Source organism: Hyla sarda, chromosome 10 (genome assembly GCF_029499605.1).
Source record: "Hyla sarda isolate aHylSar1 chromosome 10, aHylSar1.hap1, whole genome shotgun sequence".
Classification (NCBI taxonomy): Eukaryota; Metazoa; Chordata; class Amphibia; order Anura; family Hylidae; genus Hyla; species Hyla sarda.
The window spans coordinates 69,916,748-69,942,928 of NC_079198.1; the positions used below are offsets into that span (position 1 = coordinate 69,916,748).

The following is a 26,181-nucleotide window of genomic DNA, read 5'->3' on the forward strand; positions in this document are numbered from 1 at the left end:
AAGAGTGTTAGGGCCCTCTCCTCTGCCAGGATGGAGGAATGCTCTTTATGGGACTCATTTACTTGACAGGCATTTACCTGAATGGCTGTTACAAGGGAAGTTCCTGGTTGGCAACTTCTTTCCTCAGCAGCTGTTAAAGAGTAGCACCCATTTAGTCTGAAAGGAACTCTGATGAGAGCCTGTAAATAGATACAGAGGACAAACTCTCTTTACATAAGACCACTCACTGTGCACCAGAATAAATATTTTCATTGTGAATACTCTTAATATTTTATTAGGTCGTATCAAACGCCTGTTCGTGATGAAGAATCAGAGTCTCAAAGGAAAGCTCGCTCTCGGTTGATGAGGCAGTCAAGACGATCTACTCAGGTGAAAGTTCGACATTTTTTGGTCTAGTTTTTTGTGGCATTGACTAATACTAGGTAGACCGTCATTTTACTGCACAAAAATAGCTTGGTAACTGTGAGCATTCAGAAGCGTTTGAAAAAAATGAACACAGAAGGATTTTATTTTACCGGAGTTTACACTTTTCAGTTCTATACCATGTTTAGAGGTCAAAGTGGAGGTGCTGCGATGCAGCATGCATGCCTCCTCTCTCCCCCACTCCATCCTGCCTTGACTGTTTTACGTACAGGGATCCGTGGTAGAAGCAGAGCCCCATATTGTCAATCAGTTAAGGGAGATGGAGGAGCCTTGAATCCTGTAGCTTAGCACAACCGCCTTGATACAGCTCGGAGTATGATAGAGCTGACTGATATCTGTAGTCTGTCGCTCCATGCGTTGTCTATGGTAGTACTGGAGAGTGCAACACACGGTATCTCCAGTGCACCCATAGACAATACATGAGCGGTAGACTGCGTATCTGCTCTGTACAGCGGAGAGGGCCCCCTCACCCTCAATCACATGCTTCTCAGTCATTCCAATGAATAGGAGAGAAGTCATTTTTGACTGTATAACCCCTTTAAATTCAGCTGGCAATGTACCAGCGATATTAAATGAACAATGTGGTTTAAAGCAAAACTAAAACTGTATTGTTCTTAAGCAAAAAAACTCCTTGTTTGTTCTGTAAATCTGGCCTTTAGTTTTGCAGTGAAGAATTCGGTAGAAAGCTTTGAAAAAGGAAAAAGGGGGGGGGGCGGTTGTTATATGTCATTATTTGATTTGTTGCACTGCCCTTATCTTAGATCACGTTGCCATTCTATATTTGTAAAAAATAAAGTTTTGTTTTTTTTTGTTTGTTTTTTAGGGTGTTACACTCACTGACCTAAAGGAAGCAGAAAAGACTCTTGGGAAATCTGTAGAAATCCAATCCACTGAACAAAGAGATGACAGAGCGCCAGTGGACAAGGAACAGACTGCAGAAAATTTGGTTAGTCCTCATCTCAGCTTTCTTTGCTTAGATTCCGTATGCATGAAGATTGTTTAGATCAATAAATCAGAAATCTAATGTGGTAGATGGATAATTCTTTTGGGAAAATTGTTTAGTTTCTTCTATGGAACACTGTAAATGAAGTATTTAATACTGTATCAACTTATGCTTCTGTGTGTCTTGGGCCAAAACTGCCCAGTAGACCTGCTTTTTGTGCCACTGCCTTTTGGGCTGCTTCGCTTCCCTGCCACCCTCTGTGCGCTGCTGCCTTCCGTGCCTGGCACAGCTGCTGTCCTTCACATCCGGTGGGATCTCTAACTACAATAGCTGCCCGGTGGCAACTGTAGTAAGCAGTTCTGCAGAACGGCTGCAGAAGTGATATGTCGGACACTGTCGCACACCGATTGGCTGGAATATATAGGTATTTGCTGAGCACATGCAGTCCTAGCACTTGTGCTACTGGCTAAATGTTATCATTGCACAAAGCCTCCGACTCTTCAACCAATCAACGTCAATGGTTTACACTAATCATTGAATGCTGATTGGCTGAGGAGTCGGACCATAGGAGAATAGCAAAGAACAGAGAGCTATAAAGCGAGGAAAAGAAAGAACACCTAGTAAAGACATAAATGGTAAAGGTCTCCATTTAAACACCACTGAAAGCATTTATCACTTATCCACAGTATAGGTTATAAATATATTATCACTGCTGGGTCCGATTTACTGGGACCCCTTAAATATCAAGAAAACAGTGGTCTAAGAGTGCCCTGTGCATGGAGAGGTATTCCTACATGACCACTGCTCCATTCATTTTGTGGCACTGATAGCGATTGCCAAGAACTTCCTCTCTACCAGTGCAATAGACTGTGAATGGAGCAATGGTCATGTAGGCATTCACATGGGACAAGAGAACCGTGGTCTCCTAGAAAGTGATAAACCAGTTTCCAGCTGCTATTTACGACTTTTTAATAGTAGGAACTGGTTAATTGTACTGTGTTTCTCCTCAGTCTTTAGGTGTTCTTATTTTGTGTTGACTTTCTGGAAGCCATGAGTTATGGACTCAACATGCAATGATCATCCCAGAACCTAATGACCTTGAATGTTAAGGAACCTTGTACATTTGCTTATCAGTCAACATCCGTGAACTCTCAAAGGACAGGTCTTGGATTAGACTGCTTATTTTCCATGTGTTCAGAATTATTTTCAATGAAAATACATGCCATAGTTGGATAACTTATGATGCCAGAACAGCAGAAAACCCCCCACTTGGCATACCATTTTGGAAACTACACCCCTAAAGGCACATAACAAGGGATCTAGTGAGCCTCAACACCCCACAGATGTTTGATGACTTTTCGTTAGTCGGATGTGTAAATGAGAAAAAAAAAATTTCACCAAAGTGCATTTTTCCCCCAAATTTACCATTTTTACAAAGGGTAATGGGAGAAAAAGCCTCCCAATATTTCTAACCCAATCTCTTCTGATATATTACCTACAGAGCCCAAAAGGCTAATAATAATCAAACAACCTACAAAATTAGCCCAAACTTATGTTCAAAAATTTAATCTTTATTATGAATACAAAACAGGTAGAAAAAACCCTTAAAATAACCCACCCTTAAAAAAATCCCCAACAAAAAGCTGAGCAGGGTATCTCTGGGACAAGTAAAATATCACATATATTGCCAATAGCACAATCCTACAGTATAGGTTTGGACAGCGTATAATAGAACAATGTCTCAAAACACTTTACCTAGTTGTGACATGCGGACAGCCTCCCAGTGATACTCCTGCGACCTCGACACGTGTTTCGGATGATTCCTTTCTCAAGAGGCGCCTCTTGAGAAAGGAATCATCCGAAACACGGGTCGAGGTCGCAGGAGTATCACTGGGAGGCTGTCAGCATGTCACAACTAGGTAAAGTGTTTTGAGACATTGTTCTATTATACGCTGACCAAACCTATACTGTAGGATTGTGCTATTGGCAATATATGTGATATTGTACTTGTCCCAGAGATACCCTGCTCAGCTTTTTGTTGGGGATTTTTTTAAGGGTGGGTTATTTTAAGGGTTTTTTCTACCTGTTTTGTATTCATAATAAAGATAAAATTTTTGAACATAAGTTTGGGCTAATTTTGTAGGTTGTCCAATCTCTTCTGAGTATGGAAATTAGGGATCGACCGATTATCGGTATGGCGGATATTATCGGCCGATAATCACGATTTTGGGCATTATCGGTATCTGCAATTACCTTGCCGATAAGCCGATAATGCACCGCCCCCACCGCACCGCGACCGCCCCCCCCCCACACACCCACCGCACCGCAAAAGCCCATCCCCCAAACCCCCCCCCCACACACCCACCGCACCGCAAAAGCCCATCCCCCAAACCCCCCCCCCCCACCGCACCCCGAACGCAAGACCCCCCCCCCCCGCACCGCGTCGCACCCCCCACCGTAGTGCTGGGCGGTATACCGGTATGGATTTTTGCCCATACCGCTATACCGGTCGGGCCCCTCCCCCACCCTCCGAGTCAATAAAAAAAATTTAACTTGCCCGTAATGGGGGTGGTCCGGGCCATCCATCCTTCCTGTAGTGTCCGGCGGCATTCCGGGTGGAGGGTGAACGGGTCTGGGCTGTCCTTCTCCGGGGGTCTTCTTCACTCCGGGCAGGCTCCGGCCTAGTACGCTGCATAGACGCCGCTACGCCGTGACGTCAGGTGCATCGCTGCGCACGGGCGTCACTGCGCAGTGGCGTCTATGCTGAGTTACTAGGCCGGAGCCTGCCCGGAGTGGAGAAGATGACCCCCGGAGAAGGACAGCCCGGACCGGTTCACCCTCCACCCGGAATGCTGCCGTACACTACAGGAAGGAAGGATGGCCCGGACCACCCTGACAGGTAGGGGGAGAGAAGCGCGTGGTGGCGGCGGCCTATGGCCCCGCAAAAGCCACTGCAGTGCATTGATTTAAAGTGCCCGCTTTAAATCAATGATCTGCAGCAGTGTCGCGGGGGGAAAATAGCTTTTCATAAGGGGTAAAAGGAAAAAAAGCCCCCCCAAACTTTGTAGTGCAATTTCTCCCGAGTACGGAAATACCCCATATGTGGCCCTAAACTGTTTCCTTGAAATATGACAGGGCTCTGAAGTGAGAGAGCGCCATGCGCACTTGAGGACTAAATTAGGGATTGCATAGGGGTGGACATAGGGGTATTCTCTGCCAGGGATTCCCAAACAGGGTGCCTCCAGCTGTTGCTAAACTCCCAGCACGCCTGGACAGTCAGTGGCTGTTCCAAAATGCTGGGAGTTGTTGTTTTGCAACAGCTGGAGGTTCCATTTGGAAACACTGACATACGATTCGTTTTTCATTTATATTGGGGGGTGGGGGGGTGTAAATGTAGTGTTTTACCCTTTTATTATGTGTTAGTGTTTTAGGGTACATTCGCACTGGCGGGTTAGGGTTAGTTTCCCGCTAGAAGTTTGCACTGCAGCGAAAAATTTTCTGCAGCTCAAACATGAAGCAGGAAACTCACTGTAAACCCGCCCATATGAATGTAGTACCAAGCTGTTTCAAAACTACAACTCACAGCATGTACTGACAGACCGTGCATGCTGGGAGTTGTACTTTTGCAACTACTGGAGGCCCACTGGTTGGAAAACCTTCAGTTAGGTTCTGTTACCTAACTCTGTATTTTCCAACCAGTGTGCCTCCAGCTGTTGAAAAACTACAACTCCCAGAATGTACTGATCGCTGAAGGGCATGCTGGGAGATGTAGTTATGTAACAGCTGGAGGTACGCAACTACAACTCCCAGCATGCCGAGACAGCTGTTTGCTGTTTGGTCATGCTGGGATTTGCAGTTTTTCAACATCTGGAGGGCTACAGTTTAGAGACCACTGAACAGTGATCGCCAAACTGTGGCCCTCCAGATGTTGAAAACTACAAATCCTAGCATGTCCAGACAGCAAACTGCTGTGTTGGGCATGATAGGAGTTGTAGTTTTGCAAGATTCTGAGGGCCACAGTTTAGAGATCATTGCACAGTGATCTCCAAACTGTGGCCCTCCAACTGTTGCAAAACTACAAATTCCAGCATGCCCAAACAGCAAACAGCTGTCTGGGAATGCTGGGAGTTGACGACCAATAGCGGGGCGGGGGTGGGGGCTTAACGTTTGGTTCTCCCGCTCTGCCCACCCACAGTAGTCCGGACAGAGCAGGGGAACAGACTGTGACCGGCGCCGAAGGTCTACTTACCATCGGCGGCGGCGAACGGCGGCAGCAGAGGATGGCGATGTGGCTCCCTGGTTCCTATGGAAGCCGGTGAGTTGTCTAACATCTGGAGGGCTACAGTTTGGAGACCACTATAAAGTGGTCTCTAAACTGTAGTCCTCTAGATGTTGCAAAACTACAACTCCCAGCATTCCCAGACAGCTGTTTGCCGTTTGGGCATGCTGGAATTTGTAGTTTGGGCATGCTGTTCAGTGATCTCCAAACTGTAGCCCTCCAGATGTTGAAAAACTGCAAATCCCAGCATGCCCAAACAGCAAACTGCTGTCTGGGAATGCTGGGAGTTGTAGTCTTGCAACATCTAGAGGGCTACAGTTTAGAGACCACTTTATAGTGGTCTCCAAACTGTAGCCCTCCAGATGTTTGACAACTCACCTGCTTCCATAGGATCCAGGGAGCCACATCGCCATCCTCTGCTGCCGCCGTTCTCTTCGGCACCAGTCACAGTCTCTTCACCCCCCCCCCCCCCCCCCCCCCCCCTCTGTCCGGACTACTGTGGGTGGGCAGAGCGGGAGAACCAAACATTAAGCCCCCACCCCCGCCCCCGATTTGCTATTGGTCGTCGCTTCTGAACAACCAATAGGAGGGGTGGCACCCCTTCCACATCACTCCTATCCCTTCAGGGGGATCATGGGTGTCTTGGACAACCCCGATCGCCCTTATTTTCCGAGTCACCAGGTCACTGGAGGCCTGTATGACCCGGAATTGCCGCAAGTCGCCGGTGTCAATTCACCCACCTGGGCATTTGCACGGGGTGCCTGCTGATATCAGCAGTCACCCCGGTCCTGGCAGGGGCAGAAATTCCCACGGGCGTACAGATATGCCCTTGGTCCTTAAGTATTAGGGCGACAGGCCGTACCTGTGCGCCCGTGGTCCTTAAGGGGTTAAGTTGGACCATCTCCGCGGCTCCCATAGAGTGAATGGAGTGGTAACACACATTTAAGTACTGCGGCTCTGTTCTGATGGGACACTCTGCTTTCATTTCTCTAGATTGTCATGGTGGGGGAGTCCCATCAGTTGGATCCTCTGTAAGTAGATGTCCCCAATCTAAGTAGATGTCCCCAATCCTGTGGTTAGGGGATTAGTTTGCATATTGGGACAACCATTTTACGCTGGCCATTCCTGGTGGGACTGTGTGTATGAGATTTTGTGGCTGTGTTTCCCAACCGTGGTGCCTCCAGCTGTTGCAAAACTGTTTTGCAACAGCTGGAGGCACTCTGGTTAGGAAACACTGTGGCTGATCAAAGTCCGTAGTCCAGCTTTAGGTACCGAATTGCTGTACAGTAAATAATGTAAATATGTATAGGAAACTTCAGAACAAAACAATGTTTATGTATTCTTTCTCTTTTTTGCTTTTGGAGCAGGATCAGGCCCGAAGATCTCGCTTAGCACTGGACACTGAAACGGTCACCGATGCACCTGTACATACTGTGAATTCTCCAACAAAGAGAGGTGATATAATATTACCATTTTACACAATATTATTATACAATGTTATCTTTTTTTTTCAAAGATTAACTTTGCTATAGCAACTGTTTTGGAATCTACCCCTATTGCATTCAATACAACTATTCTGATGGTAAAGCTTTCCATAGCTATGATGCTTGAAAACTGTTATCCTCTCCCTCCCCATAAACATGAGGAAACATGCTAGGCTGTGGCACTTTAGCAGTTAACTTTTCAGCCAACGGTCAAGGAAGAAGAGATTACCACAGGTATAACTAGTCACTTTGGGGACAATCGCAGGTGAGGAGTTTGACTATTCTTTCCTGTAGGAAAGGTACTGTTAGCATTTATAAGCTAAACAGCCATGTCTGCAGACTTTAGGGGGGGCGCGCTATCGGCAACCACCACCCGCAGCTAATACCGGACATCGCCCATCGGGCTGATGTCTGGTATTAACCCTTTAGACGCCGCAATCAAAGTTGATTGCTGCATCTAAAACGGGAGAATATGCTGCTGGCTAGCTCAGCGAAGCTGTCCGTGACCGCCGCGGTGAAATCGCAGTGTCCCGAACAGCTGAGGGGACAGCGGGAGGCTCCCTTCCTGGCTCCACGCTGTCCAATTGGCGTTTGATTGCTCCAAGCCTGTGCTATGGCATTGCATTGTACAGTGCCTGCAATCAGTGTAATGCATGTTATAGCCCCCTATGGGGCTCTATAGGAGTGTCTGTAAGCCGCAGCATACGCTCCAAGATTAGGGGGAGGCAGAGAGTTAACCCGTGCTCCGACAATAAAATGAACGCTTCCAATAAGCGCCCTTGCCACAGGCGAGTGATTCAAGTCCTGCAGAGGGGTAATCGCTCCCCTCATTAATAGAGCCCATAACCCATGAAAAAGTAGGGTTAACCCTTGAGTGCCATCCATGTCAGAGGGACTCCTGAAGAGGGAGGGGAGGGGGGTGGGTGGGTTAAAGGCCGTATACTTACCTCAACCTGGACTTACTCACCTCAAGATGTCTTCAGCCAGCTTTTTAGTCACCTGCATCACGTCAGGCTGAGACAGTGGGATGAGAAGGGAAGATAGGGGGACCTAGACCCAGAGTGCAACCCCAGGGGCTGGCCGTTGGCAGGAAGGGGTTAACGGTGCATACCCTTGCATGCCCATGCCCTTAGCCGTATATATGGGGGAACAGATAACAGGTAGCGCCATGCTCCTGAACCCCCACCTGAAAAAAGGAAACAAAAGGGAGTAAAGAACCTAACTAAACAGCCCTTACTAGAAAATAATTTAAAAAAAGACCAAATCTAGGGAGCTCCCAGACCTGTGTCTTGCCACCTACTGACAATAGCTAAAACTGATTACCTCACTTCCAGTGGGCGGGTATATCCTGCCAGGGAGGAGCTGACTTTTTTTCTTCCTAGTGTCAGCGCCTCCTAGTAGCAAGAGCATATAGCCATCAGCGAGGTGTCCCCCAATGAAGAGGAACAGAGAAAGCATAGTTTTTGGTCACTTTTTATGCCATATAAAAATGAATAAAAAGCGATCAAAAATGTTACCGATGAAAACTTCAGACCACGGCGCAAGAATGGGCCCTCATACCGCCCCATATGCAGAAAAATAAAAAAGAATTATAGGGGTCAGAAGATGACAATTTTAAACGTATACATTTTCCTGCATGTAGTTATGATTCTTTTCAGAAGTACAACAAAATCCAACCTATATAAGTAGGGGATCATTTTAATCATATGGACCTACAGAATAAAGAGAAGGTGTCATTTTTACCGGAAAATGTACTACGTAGAAACGGAAGCCCCCAAAAGTTACATAATGGTGTTTTTTTTTTTCTTCAATGTTGTCACACAAGGTTTTTTTTTTTTCGTTTTGCCATCGATTTTTGGGGGAAATGACGGACGTCATTACAAAGTAGAATTGGTGGCGCAAAAAGAAGCCATCATATGTCTTTTTAGGTGCAAAATTGAAAGGGTTATGATTTTTAAAAGGTGAGGAGGAAAAAACGAAAGTGGAAAAACGCTTGGTCCTTAAGGGGTTTAAGGGTTGACTTTATTGCGGAAGACCTCATTAAGAACTGACATGCCAATTCTTGATTTTAACCCTTTAACGACGCAGGACGTATATTTACGTCCTGCGCCGGCTCCCGCGATATGAAGCGGGGTCGCGCTGCGACCCCCCCCATCACATGGCGTCGGTCCCGGCGCTCATCAACGGCCGGGACCCGCGGCTAATACCACACATCGCCGATCGCGACGATGTGCGGTTTAAACCCTTTAGAAGCGGCGGTCAAAGCTGACCGCCGCTTCTAAAGCGAAAGTGAAATTATCCCGGCTGCTCAGTCGGGCTGTTCGGGACCGCCGTGGTGAAATCGCGGCGTGCCGAACAGCTTGCAGGACACCGGGAGGGACCTTACCTGCCTCCTCGGTGTCCGATCGACGAATGACTGCTCCGTGCCTGAGATCCAGGCAGGAGCAGTCAAGCGCCGATAATGCTGATCACAGGCGTGTTAATACACGCCAGTGATCAGCGTAGGAGATCAGTGTGTGCAGTGTTATAGGTCCCTATGGGACCTATAACACTGCAAAAAATTAAAAAAAAAAAAGTGTTAATAAAGGTCATTTAACCCCTTCCCTAATAAAAGTTTGAATCACCCCCCTTTTCCCATAAAAAAAATAAAACAGTGTAAAAAAAAAAAAATAAACATATGTGGTATCGCCGCGTGCGTAAATGTCCGAACTATAAAAATATATCATTAATTAAACCGCACGGTCAATGGCGTACGTGCAAAAAAAATCCAGTCCAAAAAAGCGTATTTTGGTCACTTTTTATACCATTAAAAAATGAATAAAAAGTGATAAAGTCCGAACAAAACAAAAATCATACCGATAAAAACTTCAGATCACGGTGCAAAAAATGAGTCCTCATACCGCCCTGTACGTGGAAAAATAAAAAATTTATAGGGGTCAGAAGATGACATTTTTAAACATATACATTTTCCTGCATGTAGATATGATTTTTTTCCAGAAGTGCGACAAAATCAAACCTACATAAGTAGGGTATCATTTTAACCGTATGGACCTACAGAATAATGATAAGGTGTAATTTTTACCGAAATATGCACTGCGTAGAAACGATAGCCCCCAAAATTTACAAAATGGCGCTTTTTTTCCGATTTTGTCGCACAATGATTTTTTTTTTTCCGTTTTGTCATGAATTTTTCGGTAAAATGACTAATGTCACTGCAAAGTAGAATTGGCGACGCAAAAAAAATAAGCCATAATATGGATTTTTAGGTGGAAAATTTAAAGGGTTATGATTTTTAAAAGGTGAGAAAAAAACGAAAGTGCAAAAACGGAAAAACCCTGAGTCCTTAAGGGGTTAAATTTCCCATTGAAGTCAATGTACTGTGGTTCTTGACACAGATATCCACATTTAGAAAACCTCTGTGTGAACCCTTGGGGTCTATTCACACGGCAGAATTTCTGCTAGCGGAATTCCGCCTGAAATTGAAGCCCATAGACTTCTATGGGATTCCGCACTCCCATTCACGCTTCGGAATTTCTGCTTGCGGAATTCCGTAAGCAGAAATTCCAAGTGTGAATGGGAGTGCTGAATCCCATAGAAGTCTATGGGCTTCTATTCCAGGCGGAATTCCGCTAGCAGAAATTCTGCCATGTGAATAGATCCTTAATGTCTGAACAATCTGCTGCATTTTATTCATGTTTGACTAAAATCACATCCATTTGATGTTTATTATGTATAAAGGCATAAAGATAAGGTCACCCCACTATTCAGAATTCCCTAATAGGATATATGACAATGGATTGTCTAAACTCGACTCGCCCTATAATATATTAGAAAATTGAACTGTATATTAGATCCCTACTTTCTGTCTGATATAGTTAATAACCATTTTCTTCTGCAGCAGAACTTGAAAGTGTTAGCAAAGACGACCGCCAAACAGAAAACTTAAACCACTTGACAACAAGGGACCGACGGAGATGGAGAAAAGAACTGCAGTCAGCAAACATGGGGGTACGTTCTTAAGACTGTAAAGTCAGGGGAAAGCTTCTTGTGTAGAACTTAATTGGCCCTGGGGGTCATGCACTCCTGTGCTGTTTTTATTAATGTTGGTAAACATAGGGTGTCAGGTTTGTATTTTTTCTTCATGTACAGGTTTAATAGATCCTTTCACATTAGGGATGTCCCGATACCAATACTGGTATTGGGACCGATACTGGACATTTGCACGAGTACGGAGTAGGCACATCTAAAGACACAATGTAGCAGTCCTTCAGCAGCGAATCCGCAGTGTGAAACACGCTGTGGATCCGCCCGTGTGAACGTACCCTCGGTAGTTGGTATCGGCAAGTACTTAAAGTTGTACTCCGGGGCAAATTTTTTTCATTTGTTTTTCTCCAGATTAACAGAAAGTTAAACAGATTTGTAAATTACTTCTATTAAAAAATCTTAATCCTTCAATACTTATAAGCTGCTGTATGCTCCACAGGAAGTTGAGTAGTTCTTTTCAGTCTAACCACAGTGCTCTCTGCTGACACCTCTGTCCATGTCAGGAACTGTCCAGAGAAGGAGAGGTTTGCTATGGCGATTTGCTCCTACTCTGGACAGTCCCTGACATGTCACAGAGGTGTCAGCAGAGAGCACTGTGGTCAGACAGAAAAGAACTACTCAACTTCCTGTGGAGCGACAGCAGCTGAGAAGTACTGAAGGATTAAGATTTTTAAATAGAAGTAATTTACAAATCTAGGAAAAAATGGATATTGTGCAGCTTACAAAATTATTAGTCGAGGCTAAATGGGAAAAGAGTACTTACACCTAAAAAAGTACAAAGAGTAATACTATAAAAAAAAAAGAGCGGTACCATAAGCCTCTAAACTAATACCATAAATGGTACATGATGAATGAATTGTCTCCTAGACGCGTTTCAGGGTACTAATAGAACGACCCTTTCCTCAGTAGAGATATATAGTTACAGTAGAGATATATAGTTATATATCTCTACTGAGGAAATGGTCGTTCTATTAGTACCCTGAAACGCTTCTAGAGGAGAGAAATAACCGCACCATTTCCGCAGTCCAACAACCGCAGCATCATCACTGCAAAGGACAGCATGAATTAGCGCTGCAACCTTGCATATACCAAGTCTTGCACATACCTTCAAGCGCTGCAAAACCTGCAAACCCAGTTTTTCTAATTGCCTCATTCCATATATTTACCTGACTGACGTCAGACGCGGAGGGGCTCTCCATGAGGCCATTCCCTGCCATCGGAGTGGGCGCATTCATCTCCGAGACAAGCCACTTCCCATAGGCCTGTGGCAACCGGACAGCCTGGGCATGCTGGGAGTTGTAGTTTTGCAACAGCTGGAGGGACCACAGTTGGGAAACACTGATTTACAGTGTTGGCTGGAGTGGCTAAAATAAGCCATTTTACTTGACTGGTGTCTTATATGTGTGACCAGCTTTACACTCTTCATTGGTTCTTTTTGTTTCTTTTGTAAAATGCTGTCCAAAACAAAAATCATCCTGAATGTCACTATGTTTTGCTGTACTATGAAATGGTGATTATCCTTTTTTTAGGCACATGGCATTTTCATATGTAATTTCCCTATAGCCAGCAAGTTATGTCCTTGAAAGCGTGTAGTTGACTTTTGTACTTTTGGGATTTTGTCTTTACTTTCTTGTATTGTGTCAATTATAGAACATGTGTACAGAGTGACTCTAAATGACATCCCATTACTGGTCACACTTTGCAACATTTCGAGTTTGTTTGCATTTTAGCACTTCAGGAAGCGGATTTACAGTCATGTACATTCCATAGGTATACTCACACAGAAACCTATGGTATAGCTTAAATTTTTGGCCCTAATGGGTTACTAGTCATAGAGCAGCTAGGCTTTAATGTGTCAGTGTCCAGGTAAAGAACAGACTGTATTGTCTGCTGCCAGAGGGAGAAGGAGATTAATTCTGTTCAGAACCTATGTGAAGCAAAATTGTATTTTTGAACAACTTTAAATCACTCATCAGGGAAGAGCCGTTTTAATTTTAATTCTTTTTAGTCTGCCTTTTTCCCTAACATGAGAACAATAATGGATCTTCTAAAGTGTTGGGTGACAAACCTGCTGTGGCTGCTATTCTTGTTTCTACCTCTGGTAGCTACAGACCAAGGCTGGATACCAGATTAATAATTATGAACTCATATGACCACTAGAGGGCTCCCAAAGTCTGTTGTTGGAAAGTAACACACAGTTTTCCAATGCATGAAATGGTTAAATGTATTTGTTGCTTACTGGTGGGACATAACCTCTGGGACTAGTGAAGACTTCATTGGGTTCCATCAGGTACTGTTGTGGTTTCTGTCATTTTGACCAGAATCATGCAATACTATTATTCTGTTAAAATATGAGGGAATCGGTATTGGAAACTCTCAATGGCGTCTCCAAAACAAATGTAAGCAGAGCCTTTGACTGGGCTCACACTGCATTTTTGTTTCCATTTAGCATATATGTTCTATACACTTAAAATCAAAAGTTATGTTAACGGATGCTAAAAAAAAAACAGATGCTGCTATACAACATACAGGAAAATCAGTTTCCCAGTGACTTACATTATAATAAAAAAAAAAAAAATTTTGGTCTGATTTTCGAAGTATACAAAAGTGTTGTTGACCACATTTTTGTATACAGCAAAATTAAATGTATTGTAACAAAAATGTTTAAAACGAGCCAAAAGCACAGTGTGAATACAGCCTTTCTTGCTTTTATTACATTGTTTATTTTGACACTTTAAGGGTCTATTCACACGCGCAGGATTTGATGCGCAGATTTGATGCGCAGGATTTCAAGCTGTGTTCGGTCATTCCGTTTACATTGAAATCTGTAGCAGACAATCCTGCGCATCAAATCTGCGTGTGAATAGACCCTAAAGGTGCAGAGCTCTTGAGTCACCTATTCAGAATGCCAGAGGAGGATATGGTGGTTTTTATCAGTATTTACCTGTCTGCTCTTTCATTACCGTTGCTGACTGTTAATCCAGAAACACATAATTAAATTGTTTGGTTTTACAGGTTACAGAGAATGAGGACACAGAGACTGTTAACCACAATGACACATCCGGGCACAGGTAAGGTTACTTCCTAGTTATTCTTTCTATTAAAGAAACCTTTAAAGCGTTACGATCATTTGTCATAAAATTTACCAAAATTCTCAAGTCAGTGTACAGTGGTCCCTCAAGTTACAATATTAATTGGTTCTGGGACGACCATTGTATGTTGAAACCATTGTATGTTTAGACCAGAACTCTATGGAAACCTGGTAATTGGTTCTAAAGCCACCAAAATGTCATCCAAAAATAGGAAAAAGTGAGAATTAAAGAAAAATAAGTAGATAACTAATATAGATAAAGCAAATCCTTACATATAAAAGTAGGAAAAGATCTGCTGGGAGCTGTAAATCATTGTCTATGTCAGTGTTTCCCAAGCAGGGAGCCTCCAGCTGTTGCAAAACTACAACTCCCAGCATGCCCGGACAGCCAAAAGCTGTCCGGGCATGCTGGGAGTTGTAGTTTTGCAACCGCTGGAGCCACGCTTGGGAAACACTGTCCTATGTAGAGGGCAGGAGCTTCTTCAGGGTCCTGTACAGTGTACGCAGTGTCCTAAAAAAGTAACATGGAGTCACCCTCACCTGGTGTCCAAAGGAGCAGCTAACCCTGGTACAGGTAAAGTGTACAGAACATGTAATACCTCTCTGTACTGTAGGAGGCGCTACCAGACACCAGTCAGTGCATACGCTTCCGGCCATTGACACGTTTCACAGATCTGGACTGTCTGTACATTGTATGTTGAGTCTGGTTTCAACTTACGATGGTCCAGAAAAGATCATTGTATGTTGAAACGATTGTATGTCGAGGCCATTGTAAGTTGAGGGATCACTGTACTTATATGCCCTAAGACCTGTAAGCATGATAATATGCACGATTTTACCTGTAAAACACCTTTAGATTGCTCCAATACTGTGCTCACTGGTTTTGCAGGATTCTCTCCCCCCCCCCCCCCCCTTTCTCTCCCTTGTCAAGGGCCTGCACATATATTTTTACATTTGAAAAGCTGTGTGCCAAATGTTCTTGCTTTTTATACAACTATAATACAGCCCAAACCATCTCTATATGGTGCAGATACATAAGAAAAAATAACTCTTTTGTGACCAGACAAACATTTTTATATTTGCAAAACTTTTTACCCAAAGTGTATGCTTTTTATATAACTGTAATACAGCCATAACCACCTCTATATGGTGCAGATATAAAAGAAAAAAGTTCATAAAATGACCATAGATGAATAATTTGGCTTATAAATAATAATTGATAGCATAACATGCTCCTCATCTAACAAGGCTGCATGCTGGATCTGACAGGTGTTCTCCTCATAGTTGAAAGCTGACTGCACAAAGGCATGGGAGCGAGAGGAGAGCGAAAACCACACTCCCCCGCTCCTTGGATATTTGGTCCTGTTTGGTAGTAGTGAGGACCAAAGAGACTTGGATACCAGGGTTGATTCTCAAAATTAGAGACCTCTAGTGGCTGTTCTTTTAATCATTTATTTCACATCTTTACCAAACATATTTTAATGGAGTATATTAGGAAAAGGCTTAGTTTTTAGGGAAGTATTAAATAAAAGTTGTTTCCAACGACAGTAACGCTTTGAAGTGTAACTCCTCCTCAATAGACAATCCCACACTTGAGATAAAAAAACATTGTAATGTTTTAGCTCTAGAAAGTGTACATCAAGCATCTCAAACTCAAAGGCTAACATGGGCCAAAAAAACAAGGTTTAAGTTTGTGGGCCGCATCCAAAAAAGTACGTAGTAAGTTCGACTCCTTGAATTCTGGGAGCGTGACGTGAGCGAACATCAATACGAGGCCCCCACATTAGGTTGGCAGTATAGTGCCCCCACATTAGGTTGGCAGTATAGTGCCCCCACATTAGGTTGGCAGTATAGTGCCCCCGCATTAGGTTGGCAGTATAGTGCCCCCACATTAGGTTGGCAGTATAGTGCCCCCACATTAGGTTGGCAGTATAGTGCCCCCACAGACATACAGCCTCCAGCGATATACAGTGTATGGCTGGAGACTGTATGCCTGTGTACTGCCCCACTTCAGTGCTCTGACCACCACTCCTCCGGTCCGGCCATAGCAGTAGGTCCCTGGACCGGAGGAGCGGTGGTCTGAGCACCAAAGCTGACGTGCCGCTGGTCACTTACCATGCTGGCCAGCACACGTCTTCCACCTCCATGTTCAGCGCCTCCATTGCTATGGGCGCACGCACGTGACGTCAGTGACTCCCGGCGGCCGCTGAGAGTTGACTGGGGTATCCCTGTGTCCCGAAAACATCTTCCACCTCCAAAAATGAAAGAAGAAATCGGATTGGTTGCTATTGGCAGCAGCACCACTCTTCCTCTGCAAAGGTTTTGATAAATCTCCCCAAATGTGTATTGGGAAGTTGTCAGCCATAGAACAAATCTAGAAGTGAGCTCAGGAGGAGCAGAGAAAGTCTAGCTCTGATGAGAAGAAACTCTGATGAGGTGTCTGCCCATATATGGACATGTTACATCATAAAAGCTGCCTTCTGGGTGTGGTGGTGTATATACCTATAGTGGGACATGACTGTATACTCTGTGGATCCTTTTGATGTATATTTATGAGGAAACATTGTAACCTCATGGGAACACAGACTTAATGATTTTCTGATTGCAGGATAACAGAAAGCGTAAACAGTATTTTACCGTACAGAGCTGGAACATACTCATTTTCAAGGCACAAAGAGTCTGACAAAGATTACAAAAAGGTATGTGGAGATCTACCCAACTCTCCGTTCACAGAAATCCTGAAAGTCTAGAAAACTCCTGAGACAATCACATTTGTTACCACTTGAAGTAACTACAATGCATTTGGAAATTTCACACTTTCTTCACATTTTATGTTGCGGCCTTGTGCTAAAATAAACACTTTTTTCCCTTCAATTTCTCTCCCATCACTGTATGCGCTCAATACCACATGATGACAGTGATTCCAGCCCTCCAGTCTTCTTGGGGATGAGGCTATAAGGTTTGCACATGGATTTGGGGATTTTCTGCCATTCTTCTCTGCAAATCCTCCCAAGCTCTCTCAGGTTGGATGGGCAGTATTGGGTAATTTTCTGGTCTTCTCAGAACTGTTCTATTGGGTCAGTCAGGCCTCTGGCTGGGCCACTCAAGGACATTTAAAAAGTTGTCCCTATCTTCACTATTAACCCCTTAATGACCACAGATGTAAATGTACATCCTGGTGCAGCGGTACTTAGCTATCAGCAGCCGGGAACCGGCCGGTAATGGCGGATGTCCGCCATTAACCCCTCAGATGCCATGATCAATATAGATTACGGCATCTGCGGCAATGCACATGTTAAAATAGGCGATTAGATCGCCCACAGCGCTGCCGTGGAAATCTGATAATCTGTAATGGCGGTCTGAGGTCCCCTCAGCTGCCTCCGGCCGGTGTCTTCTGCTCTGGTCTGACCGTTTCATTAATATATATATATATATAATATAATTTTTTTTTTATGATTCACAATCACAATTCAGAAGCAATATCTGATTTTCATCAGGTAATTTTTAGTAAATTCTTATTTTTTACTTTTGTCAGTTCTGAGTTATTTCAGGGAGCATTGTGGGGTTTTCTGTTTTTAACCCCTTAACGACTTAGGGCATATATTTACGTCCTGCACAGGCTCCAGCAATATAACATGGGGTCACGTCGTGACCCTGCGTCATATTGGGTCGGTCCCGGCGGCTAATACCGTACATCACCGATCGCAGTGATGCCGGTTATTAACCCTTCAGATGCGGCAATCAAAGTTGATCGCGTCTAAAGTTAAAAACAAAGCTTTCCTGGCAGCTCAGTCGGTTTTACCGCGGTGTTCCTAATCAGCTGTATAGACACAAGGAGGGTCCCTACCTGCCTCCTCATTGTCCGATCGCTGAATGACTGCTCCCTGCCTGAGATCCAGGCAGGAGCAGTAGAGTGCTGAAAACACTGATCAATGCTATGCTATGGCATAGCATAGATCATTGCTGGCAATTAGTGTAATTCATGTTATTGTCCCCTATGGGGGCTATAACATTGCAAAAAAAGGGAGGAAAAAAGTTAATAATTGTGATTTAACCCCTTCCCTAATAAAAGTTTGAATCACCCCCTTTAAAAAAAAAAAAAAAAAGTGTAAATAAAATATTTGTAAAATAAATGTAAACATATGTGGTATCGCCGCATGCGTAAATGCCCAAACTATAAAAATATATAGTTAATTAAACGCATGGTCAATGTCGTACATGTAAAATAATTACAAAGTCCAAAATAGGGTATTTTTGGTCACACTTTATACCGTGAAAGAAAAAAAAATGAATAAAAAGCGATCAAATAGGTAAAAAAAAATGGTACTGATAAAAACTTCAGCTCACAGCGCAAAAAATGAGCCCTTAACTATATCCCCGTAGGCGGAAAAATCAGTTATAGGGGTCAGAAGAGGACAATTTTAATCGTGCATTTTCGTGCACGTAGTTATGATTTTTTCCAGAAGTACGACAAAATCAAATCTAAATAAGTAGGGTATCATTTTAATCATATGAACCTTCAGAATAAAGAGAATGTGTCCTTTTTACCGAAAAAGGCACTACGTAGAAACGGAAGCTCCCAAAAGTTACAAAATGGCATTTTTTATTTTGTTGAACAATGATTTTTTTGGTTTTTTGTTTCGCTGTAGATTTTTGGGTAAAATGACTGATGTCTTTACAAAGTAGAATTGGTGGCATAAAAATAAAGCCATCATATGAGTTTGTAGGTGCAAAATTGAAAGGGTTATGATTTTTAAAAGGTGGGGAGGAAAAAACGAAAGGGCAAAAACAGGGTCCCTAAAGGAGCAGTCCAGTGGTGAACAACTTATCCCCTATCCTAAGGATAGGGGATAAGTTTGAGATCGCGGGGGGTCTGACTGCTGGGGCCCCCTGCGATCTCCTGTACGGAGCCCCGACAGCCCGCGGGAAGGGGGCGTGTTGACCTCCGCACAAAGCGGCAGCAGACACGCCCCCTCAATACAACTCTATGGCAGAGCCGAAGCGCTGCCTTCAGCAATCTCCGGCTCTGCCATAGAGATGTATTGAGGGGGCGTGTCGGCCGCCGCTTTGTGCGGAGGTCGACACCCGCTATCTGGCCAGAGAGCCTGGCCCCATACAGAGAGATTGCAGGGGGCCCCAGCGGTCGGACCCCCCGCGATCTCAAACTTATCTCCTATCCTTTGGATAGGGATAAGTTTTTCACCACTGGACTACCCCTTTAAGGGGTTAATGGAAGGGTACTAATTTTGGCCAGGTCTGTAACTCTGACCCCTGCTGTTAGATGTCACAATTGCTTTTTGGAATAAAATGTTGTTCGCAATAAGTATGCACTCTATAAAACTAAACCCCCCAAACTAAAAGCACTCATCTTGTTATCAACCAATTGCGTCCCAGGGCATAGGTTTTGGGCAGCTGCTGCCTCTCTTGCTGACAGTGTGTGATGTTTTTTATTGTCCCTTTTTCAACAGTTTTTCTGTGGATGTGATGGTAAAAATGTGTCTTCTGTGTTTTCCACAGTTATATGAAGACTTAATTTCTGAAAATGATTCCCTGCGAGAACAACTTCAAGAGGCAGAGCTAAAACTTACCCAGCTAAAGCTGGAGCTGGAGAGGGTCACACAGGTATACGGCACCTTTTTTCTTTCTAGTGCTCCCCTGGAAACTACATTATTATGGTTAATGACTTAATTACATTTCAGACATGCATTGAAATCTCCTCAGGGTTTTAACACTGATAAGCAACATTGTTGTACCTCCTAAGATGCCTTCTGAATAAATGATACTTATGTATAATTCATGCAAATAATCCCTATGAATAGCATGAGATTACCCCTAAGGCATTCTGGGAAGTATGCTATTTTCATGACTTCAGGAGTGAGGGGTATATTTATGGTTTACAAAGTGTATTTGTCCTTTATGGATTTGGGTTGCATGAGAGCTGTAATAGAGGTCATGTAGGTTGTCACCCAGCCCCTCAGAAATAAAGGAAAAATAGTTTATTGTTTTACTGTAATGACTTAAATAACATTTTCTGTCTGCCTTTTTTCCAGCGACAGGAACGACATGCAGAGAGACCCGCCTTGCTGGAGCTAGAGCGATTTGTATGTATTTAGTTAGCCATTAAGTAGTTTATTTTTTAAGTGTACTTGTCATACCACAGAAAATATAATGCTTAGGCCCCTTTCACACTACATAATTACTTCCGTCAGAACATCGGCAGTTACAAAATCCTATACGGCTGTTAGAAAATCCCATTATAGTCTATGGGATTTTTCTAATAGCCATTTTAACCTGTTATAGCCCATTATTAAAAATGGCCGTTATTTTGTGACGGAATATAGAAATGGGAGAAATAGTGCATGGACTATTTCTATTATTGTTGTATGATAGCGCTGTAACCTTTACTCACCATCTCTTCCTATAGGAACGAAGATCATTAGAACGAAAGGCAGCTGAACTTGAAGAAGAGTTAAAGGTAATGCTAGCTCTTTCTTCCTGACGGGTCACTCTCATTTGGGTAAACTTCTGGCTTGTCAGAAGGTTGTATGGACGGGTGGTATGGGCTTTGAGATGCCCCCCTATTGTTAGGGAACTTGCGTTACGGTTTACATTTTATACCTCTCAGGGAAGAGGTATAAAATGCCTAGAGGAACAGAAAAGACCTATAGCAGTCACTGAAAATCTTTACATTATGCATAATCTTATTTTTTGAAGGTCCTCTCTGATTTGAAGGCAGACAATCAAAGACTGAAGGATGAGAATGCAGCTCTGATACGAGTGATCAGCAAACTGTCCAAGTGAAGCAGCAAGTAAAAAGGGCAGGGGATCATGATTCAGACACTGCACAACCTGACACAAACCTTCAGCCTATATAGGCCAAAAGCAGTCCTACAAGTCTACTTGGCAAGAAACGCAGTCTTCCCAGATTTGGCAGTTACCGCAGAGAAAAGCTGCATTGGGATCAGAAAAGACAGTGTTGGACATTGTGCTGCACACACTGGAGCCAGACTTTCAGAGCCAGCTCCCTGTCTGCGAACGTCACGGAAATCTAACATCCTAGTTTATGAAATAGTTTTATCCATTTTTTTTTTTTCATGTATAATCTATAAATATATACTAGTATGTATATCCACTTGTCCCCAAGTGATGGCACTGGCATCAGGTCATGCCAACGAAGAAGTTTCCTCTCTTGGCATAACAAATGGCTTCATTCTTTGTCATAACCAAACATCTGTGTAATCCATGGGGCAACCACTGGACATTTCGTCTGTTGTACCACAACTGTGATAAACCCTTCTGTATCCACTCCAGCAAGCCTAATGTGTCTATAGAAAATAACTAATGTATCCATCCAGCAGTAACCGAGGGCAGTGTTTAAACTGCTCCGATGCTATAAATATCATGCACAGTTACCTTTATTGTCTGCACCTCCATGCTAGGTAACCCTATCTTTAAATAAAAATGGTGGCTGTAAGATTTAGGTAACTCACCCCCTCCAACGGTGAACACTTGTGTGTATTGATGTATTCTTGAATTTACTTGTATGCAGTACAAGTTTTAGAGCTTGTTAACAGTTACACTGTTTATGCCTTTATGCTGCATTGTCTAAATTGTATATTAGGATTTGCTCTCATGTAAAACACTTATCAATTGCATCTTGTGCTTTATGAGTTTCTGGACTTCAATCAAGGCTGTGGAGAGGACCTGTCTGTTCTACTGCATTGTCTGTTTTAGTAAATATTTGTATTCCCCATAATGTAGCAGTGCTAGATCATATTTTGTTGACAATTCTGCGTTGTGGAATTGCTCTTATTCTTCCTGGTAATGTACAAGTGGATGATTCTCGGTCAGTAGGAGGTGCCCTGCAGTTTGCCACAGTTAGCTCTGATTGATCAGTGACAGTTTGTAATAACCAGAGTAGAATAGATTTCCAGGAGGAATAACAGAGGTACTGTACAATGCAGAAGTCTAACGAAACCTGCTCCAAAAGTGTATATGGGTATTACAATGTATATGCTAAAATTGGCAGGTACTCCTCATTTCTCCAGGCATGACTTGCTTAGTAGACTTACTGTGCCAGCTCCTGTGACTCTACCATCACCACCAGTACCCAGCAGCATTACTGCCCCTTTAAAGGTAGCATAGATACATAGTCTTGGACTTGGCCTCACTAAAGATCTAGTATGATGGATATTGCTTTTGTAGGACTTTTGTGTGTTCGTGAAGTATCTGGGAGTAGTGACTAAGTGTAAGGTTTTTCATTTAGTTCCTGGAGAACGTATTGAATAAGAACGGTAGAGGGGACAGGGGTTCGATAATGCTTTAAAATAAATTGAAGCAAGTCTCCTGAGTAGGCAAGCGGCTAGCTGTCCTGGATCCATCATAGGTGTTTGCTTTCTGTCCTGGGAAGGATTTCCTGTCCGCCTGAATCCTTATATCTTGGTTATATCTGATATGTTCATGTTCTGTATGTACAACCCAAGCACATCCGCCTGTTGTTTAGATGAGCAGATGCTATATTAGCACATATGGAGAATGTTTTTGTCCTTATCTTCTGAGTGTTTAGATGGATCAGTATTACATTGATGTGATATAGGTTGAGTTTGCAGTATTTACGTTGTGTGTCTAGATCTGTTGAGCGGATCTTGTCGGTTTATGGTATTTACTGTAATATGGTTTTATATCACTGTCATAATCTGCACCGGGATCGATCACTATGCATCCGTACCTTACAGACCTTGTGAAAGGGAACCATGTCACTGTTGTCCTAGTATAGATTGTAGAAAGCTCTTCAATTACCCAGCAATTGCTTTTTATTACAGAATACAATGGTAAAATAGACCTGTAATGCTTGTCTAAACATGGCCTCCCATTGGCAGTTCATAGCATCCTGATCTACTAGGCCAGATCATAGAAGCACATAAGAGCAGAGAAGATTTGTATCTTGCACCCAGCACTGTCTGCTCTCTCATCCATTCATATAGTTAGATGTCTTCTAGTTTTATGTGAATAAAGCATAATTCTTGTATAATGAAATATTCAGCAATTTCTAATTTACAATGGTACATTATTTGCTTGTTGTTTCAAATTCTCTGCTTGCTATCAGTGAATGGAAACCTCTGTACATCCTTAAACTGTATACCAATGCAGACCTAATACTGCTAACAGCTGAGAGGTGGATGCATCTGGCTGACAGCAAGCAGTGACCTTGAATGGTGGGGAATTAAAGTAGAACGTATATGGCCCCGTTCACACTACGGAATTCTCACGGCTGAATTCCGCGAGCGGAGATTCCGCCTGGCGGCCGCCGACGAAGGTTCTTCGGCGCTAGGGCCGCGGGGCACTGAGCCATCACCATTGACGGCTATGGTCTGCTCGCGGAATCCGCGCAAAGAATGAACATGTTCGTTCTTTGCGCGGAACACTTTCAGCGGCGGAAATGTTTGCCGCTGAAATTCCGCAGTGTGAACGGGTCTCGTGGAGACCCGTTCACACTAATGTTAAAGCTCACACCGCGGAATTCCGCCCGGAAATTCCGCAGCAATTCCGTAGTGTGAACGGGGCCTATTAGAAAGTTGCATTACTCTTCTTTATACAGTTAGAGACTTATCTAGCTGTCTTTTATAGTAAGATTCTTTGTTGCCCTTAGCAACCAAACAGCTTGATAAACCTCCCACTTAATCTGAAAACCCCACCTAGCTTTGCATGCACATCACTTCCCTTGGCGGATAGAGCCACCGATTGTGTGTATGGGACCGGGCACCACCCCATGATCTGTCTGTCCTTCACACAAAAGAAAGATGATGTTTACATAGTATGGCTTTGTTCACACATGCAGTAGGGTTGGTTTTATCAAATATTGTTTTGCAAGAACAGAATAGTGTAAATAGAAGAAAATAGGAGTCCAGCGCAGGTTCTTGTGCAAGAAGAACTAAATCTTTATTTTTACCACGACAGAGCAGGATACAAGTGACTCGTTTCAGCCGGTTTTACTAGCCTGAGTAAGGCTGGTAAAACCGTCCGAAACGCGTCACTTGTATCCTGCTCTGTCGTGGTGAAAATAAAGATTTAGTTCATATTGCACAAGAACCTGCGCTGGACTCCTATTTTCTTGTATTTGCCTTCCGGTGTTGGTTCACACCGTCCGGTGCGCAGGGTTCAGGCTAAGAAGGTGAGCTGCGATACCACTTGTCTAACAGAATAGTATAGGCTGCTGTATTGAGTCTATTTAGAAAGACAAACCTGACCAACCCAATATGCAGCTTTCTAGGGCTGCATTCACACCACGTTTTTGCAATACAGTTCCCATTTCACGTTTTTGATGAAAAACAGATTCCTCAAAACCGGACTAAACTGTATCAGAAATTATGTGCAAATTTTAACCTGTATACGGTTTGAAAAGTGACTTCAGGTTGCATCCGTTTAAAAAAAAAATACACATATACACGTTTTTAACTTTTCATTCCATTAGGTATGCATTGCGCAGTTGCATACTCATAAACCGTATTGTGCAAACCGGATGGAACCGTACGCACATTCAGCTCTCATTCACTCCCATGTTAAAGGAACCGTATACGGTTTCAATACGTTTTTTTTTGTTTTTTTGTTTTTTTTTTACCCAGACAAAAAACCGTGGTAGGCTAAGGTTTTGGGTACAGGGGAAAAAAATGGACAAAACCGTACTAGATGCAAAACTGATGCATCTTTTGGCATACGGTTTTCAATGGAGAGGCAATGCATACGGTTTTCAATTGAAAATGTATATGAGAACTGTATTGCAAAAACGCAGTGTGAACCCATCCGAACAAGGATTTATACTAGGTCCCTCCTTACAGTCATGAACCTTCTCTTGTATTTTTTACAAGAATGAGCAGCCCCCAAAGTATCCAATAATAGCTCACCCCCTGTAGACATAACAAATTTAGCCAAGCGGATATGAACAGGGTGATGAGGATGTAGCAATTTCTGCATGAAGGATATTTTGTGGACCCCTTCAGGCTAAAGCTGTGGTCTGTGAAAACGGCGTGCATCTGTCAAGGCATACTTGGAGTTGTAGTTTTGAGACCGCTGGGAGAGCCACATGTTGAAGATCATGGGGTTAGTTTTCTAAAACATGAAAGACAAGTTGACCACATACCCTATATGCTATAGGTTGGGTTTTCCCAAACCAGGGTGCCTCCAGCTGTTGCAAAACTACAGCTCCCAGTATGCCCGGACAGCCTTCGGCTGTCCGGGCATACTGGGAGCTGTAGTTTTGCAACAGCTGGAGGCACCCTGGTTTGGGAAACACTGCTATAGGTCATGATGCATGTCAACGGACCGTAACACACTGGCATGGCTGGCACCTTTTGACTCAAGCAGTGTGGTTTACATGGAGCTAACATCCTTTATCCTCAGTCGTTCTGTTGTCCTTTATAGGGGTACTCCGGTGGAAAACCTTTTATTTTTTTTTATTTTTTTTTTATCAACTGGTGGCAGAAAGTTAAACAGATTTGTAAATTACTTCTATAAAAAATTAATAATCCTTCCAGTACTTATTAGCTGCTGTATACTACAGAAGAAATTCTTTTCTTTTTGGATTTCTTTTCTGTCACGACCACAGTGCTCTCTGCTGACACTTCTGTCCATTTTAGGAACTGTCCCGAGCAGCATATGCTTGCTATGGTGATTTTCTCCTGCTCTGGACAGTTCCTAAAATGGACAGAGGTGTCAACAGGGAGCACTGTGGTCGTGACAGAAAATAATTTCCTCTGTAGTATACAGCCACTAAGAAGTACTGGAAGGATTAAGATTTTTTTAATAGAAGTAATTTACAAATCTGTTTAGCTTTCTGGCATCAGTTGATTTAAAAAAAAAAAAAAAAAAAATCCACAGGTGTACCCCTTTAAGACTTTGAAGTGAAGCACTGTGTTCTTGC

At 43.3% G+C, this 26,181-nt stretch overlaps 1 protein-coding gene across 8 annotated transcripts in view; it reads left to right on the forward strand.

Moving 5' to 3' along the window:
• PPP1R12C (protein phosphatase 1 regulatory subunit 12C) overlaps positions 1-24,185 on the forward strand; it is a 131,040-nt gene extending 106,855 nt beyond the window's left edge. For 6 of the 8 annotated variants that reach the window (XM_056541990.1, XM_056541986.1, XM_056541991.1 and 3 more), the window contains 10 exons: positions 279-369; positions 1,247-1,369; positions 7,013-7,100; positions 11,028-11,137; positions 14,189-14,244; positions 16,873-16,963; positions 19,782-19,886; positions 20,315-20,365; positions 20,689-20,739; positions 20,979-24,185. In XM_056541990.1, coding sequence (XP_056397965.1) covers positions 279-369; positions 1,247-1,369; positions 7,013-7,100; positions 11,028-11,137; positions 14,189-14,244; positions 16,873-16,963; positions 19,782-19,886; positions 20,315-20,365; positions 20,689-20,739; positions 20,979-21,065 — 853 coding nt within the window. In that variant the 3' untranslated portion in view covers positions 21,066-24,185. The remainder of the gene's footprint in view (positions 1-278; positions 370-1,246; positions 1,370-7,012; positions 7,101-11,027; positions 11,138-14,188; positions 14,245-16,872; positions 16,964-19,781; positions 19,887-20,314; positions 20,366-20,688; positions 20,740-20,978) is intronic. The other 2 variants (XM_056541987.1, XM_056541989.1) reach the window with 1 other exon arrangement.
• Positions 24,186-26,181: the final 1,996 nt, after the last annotated feature.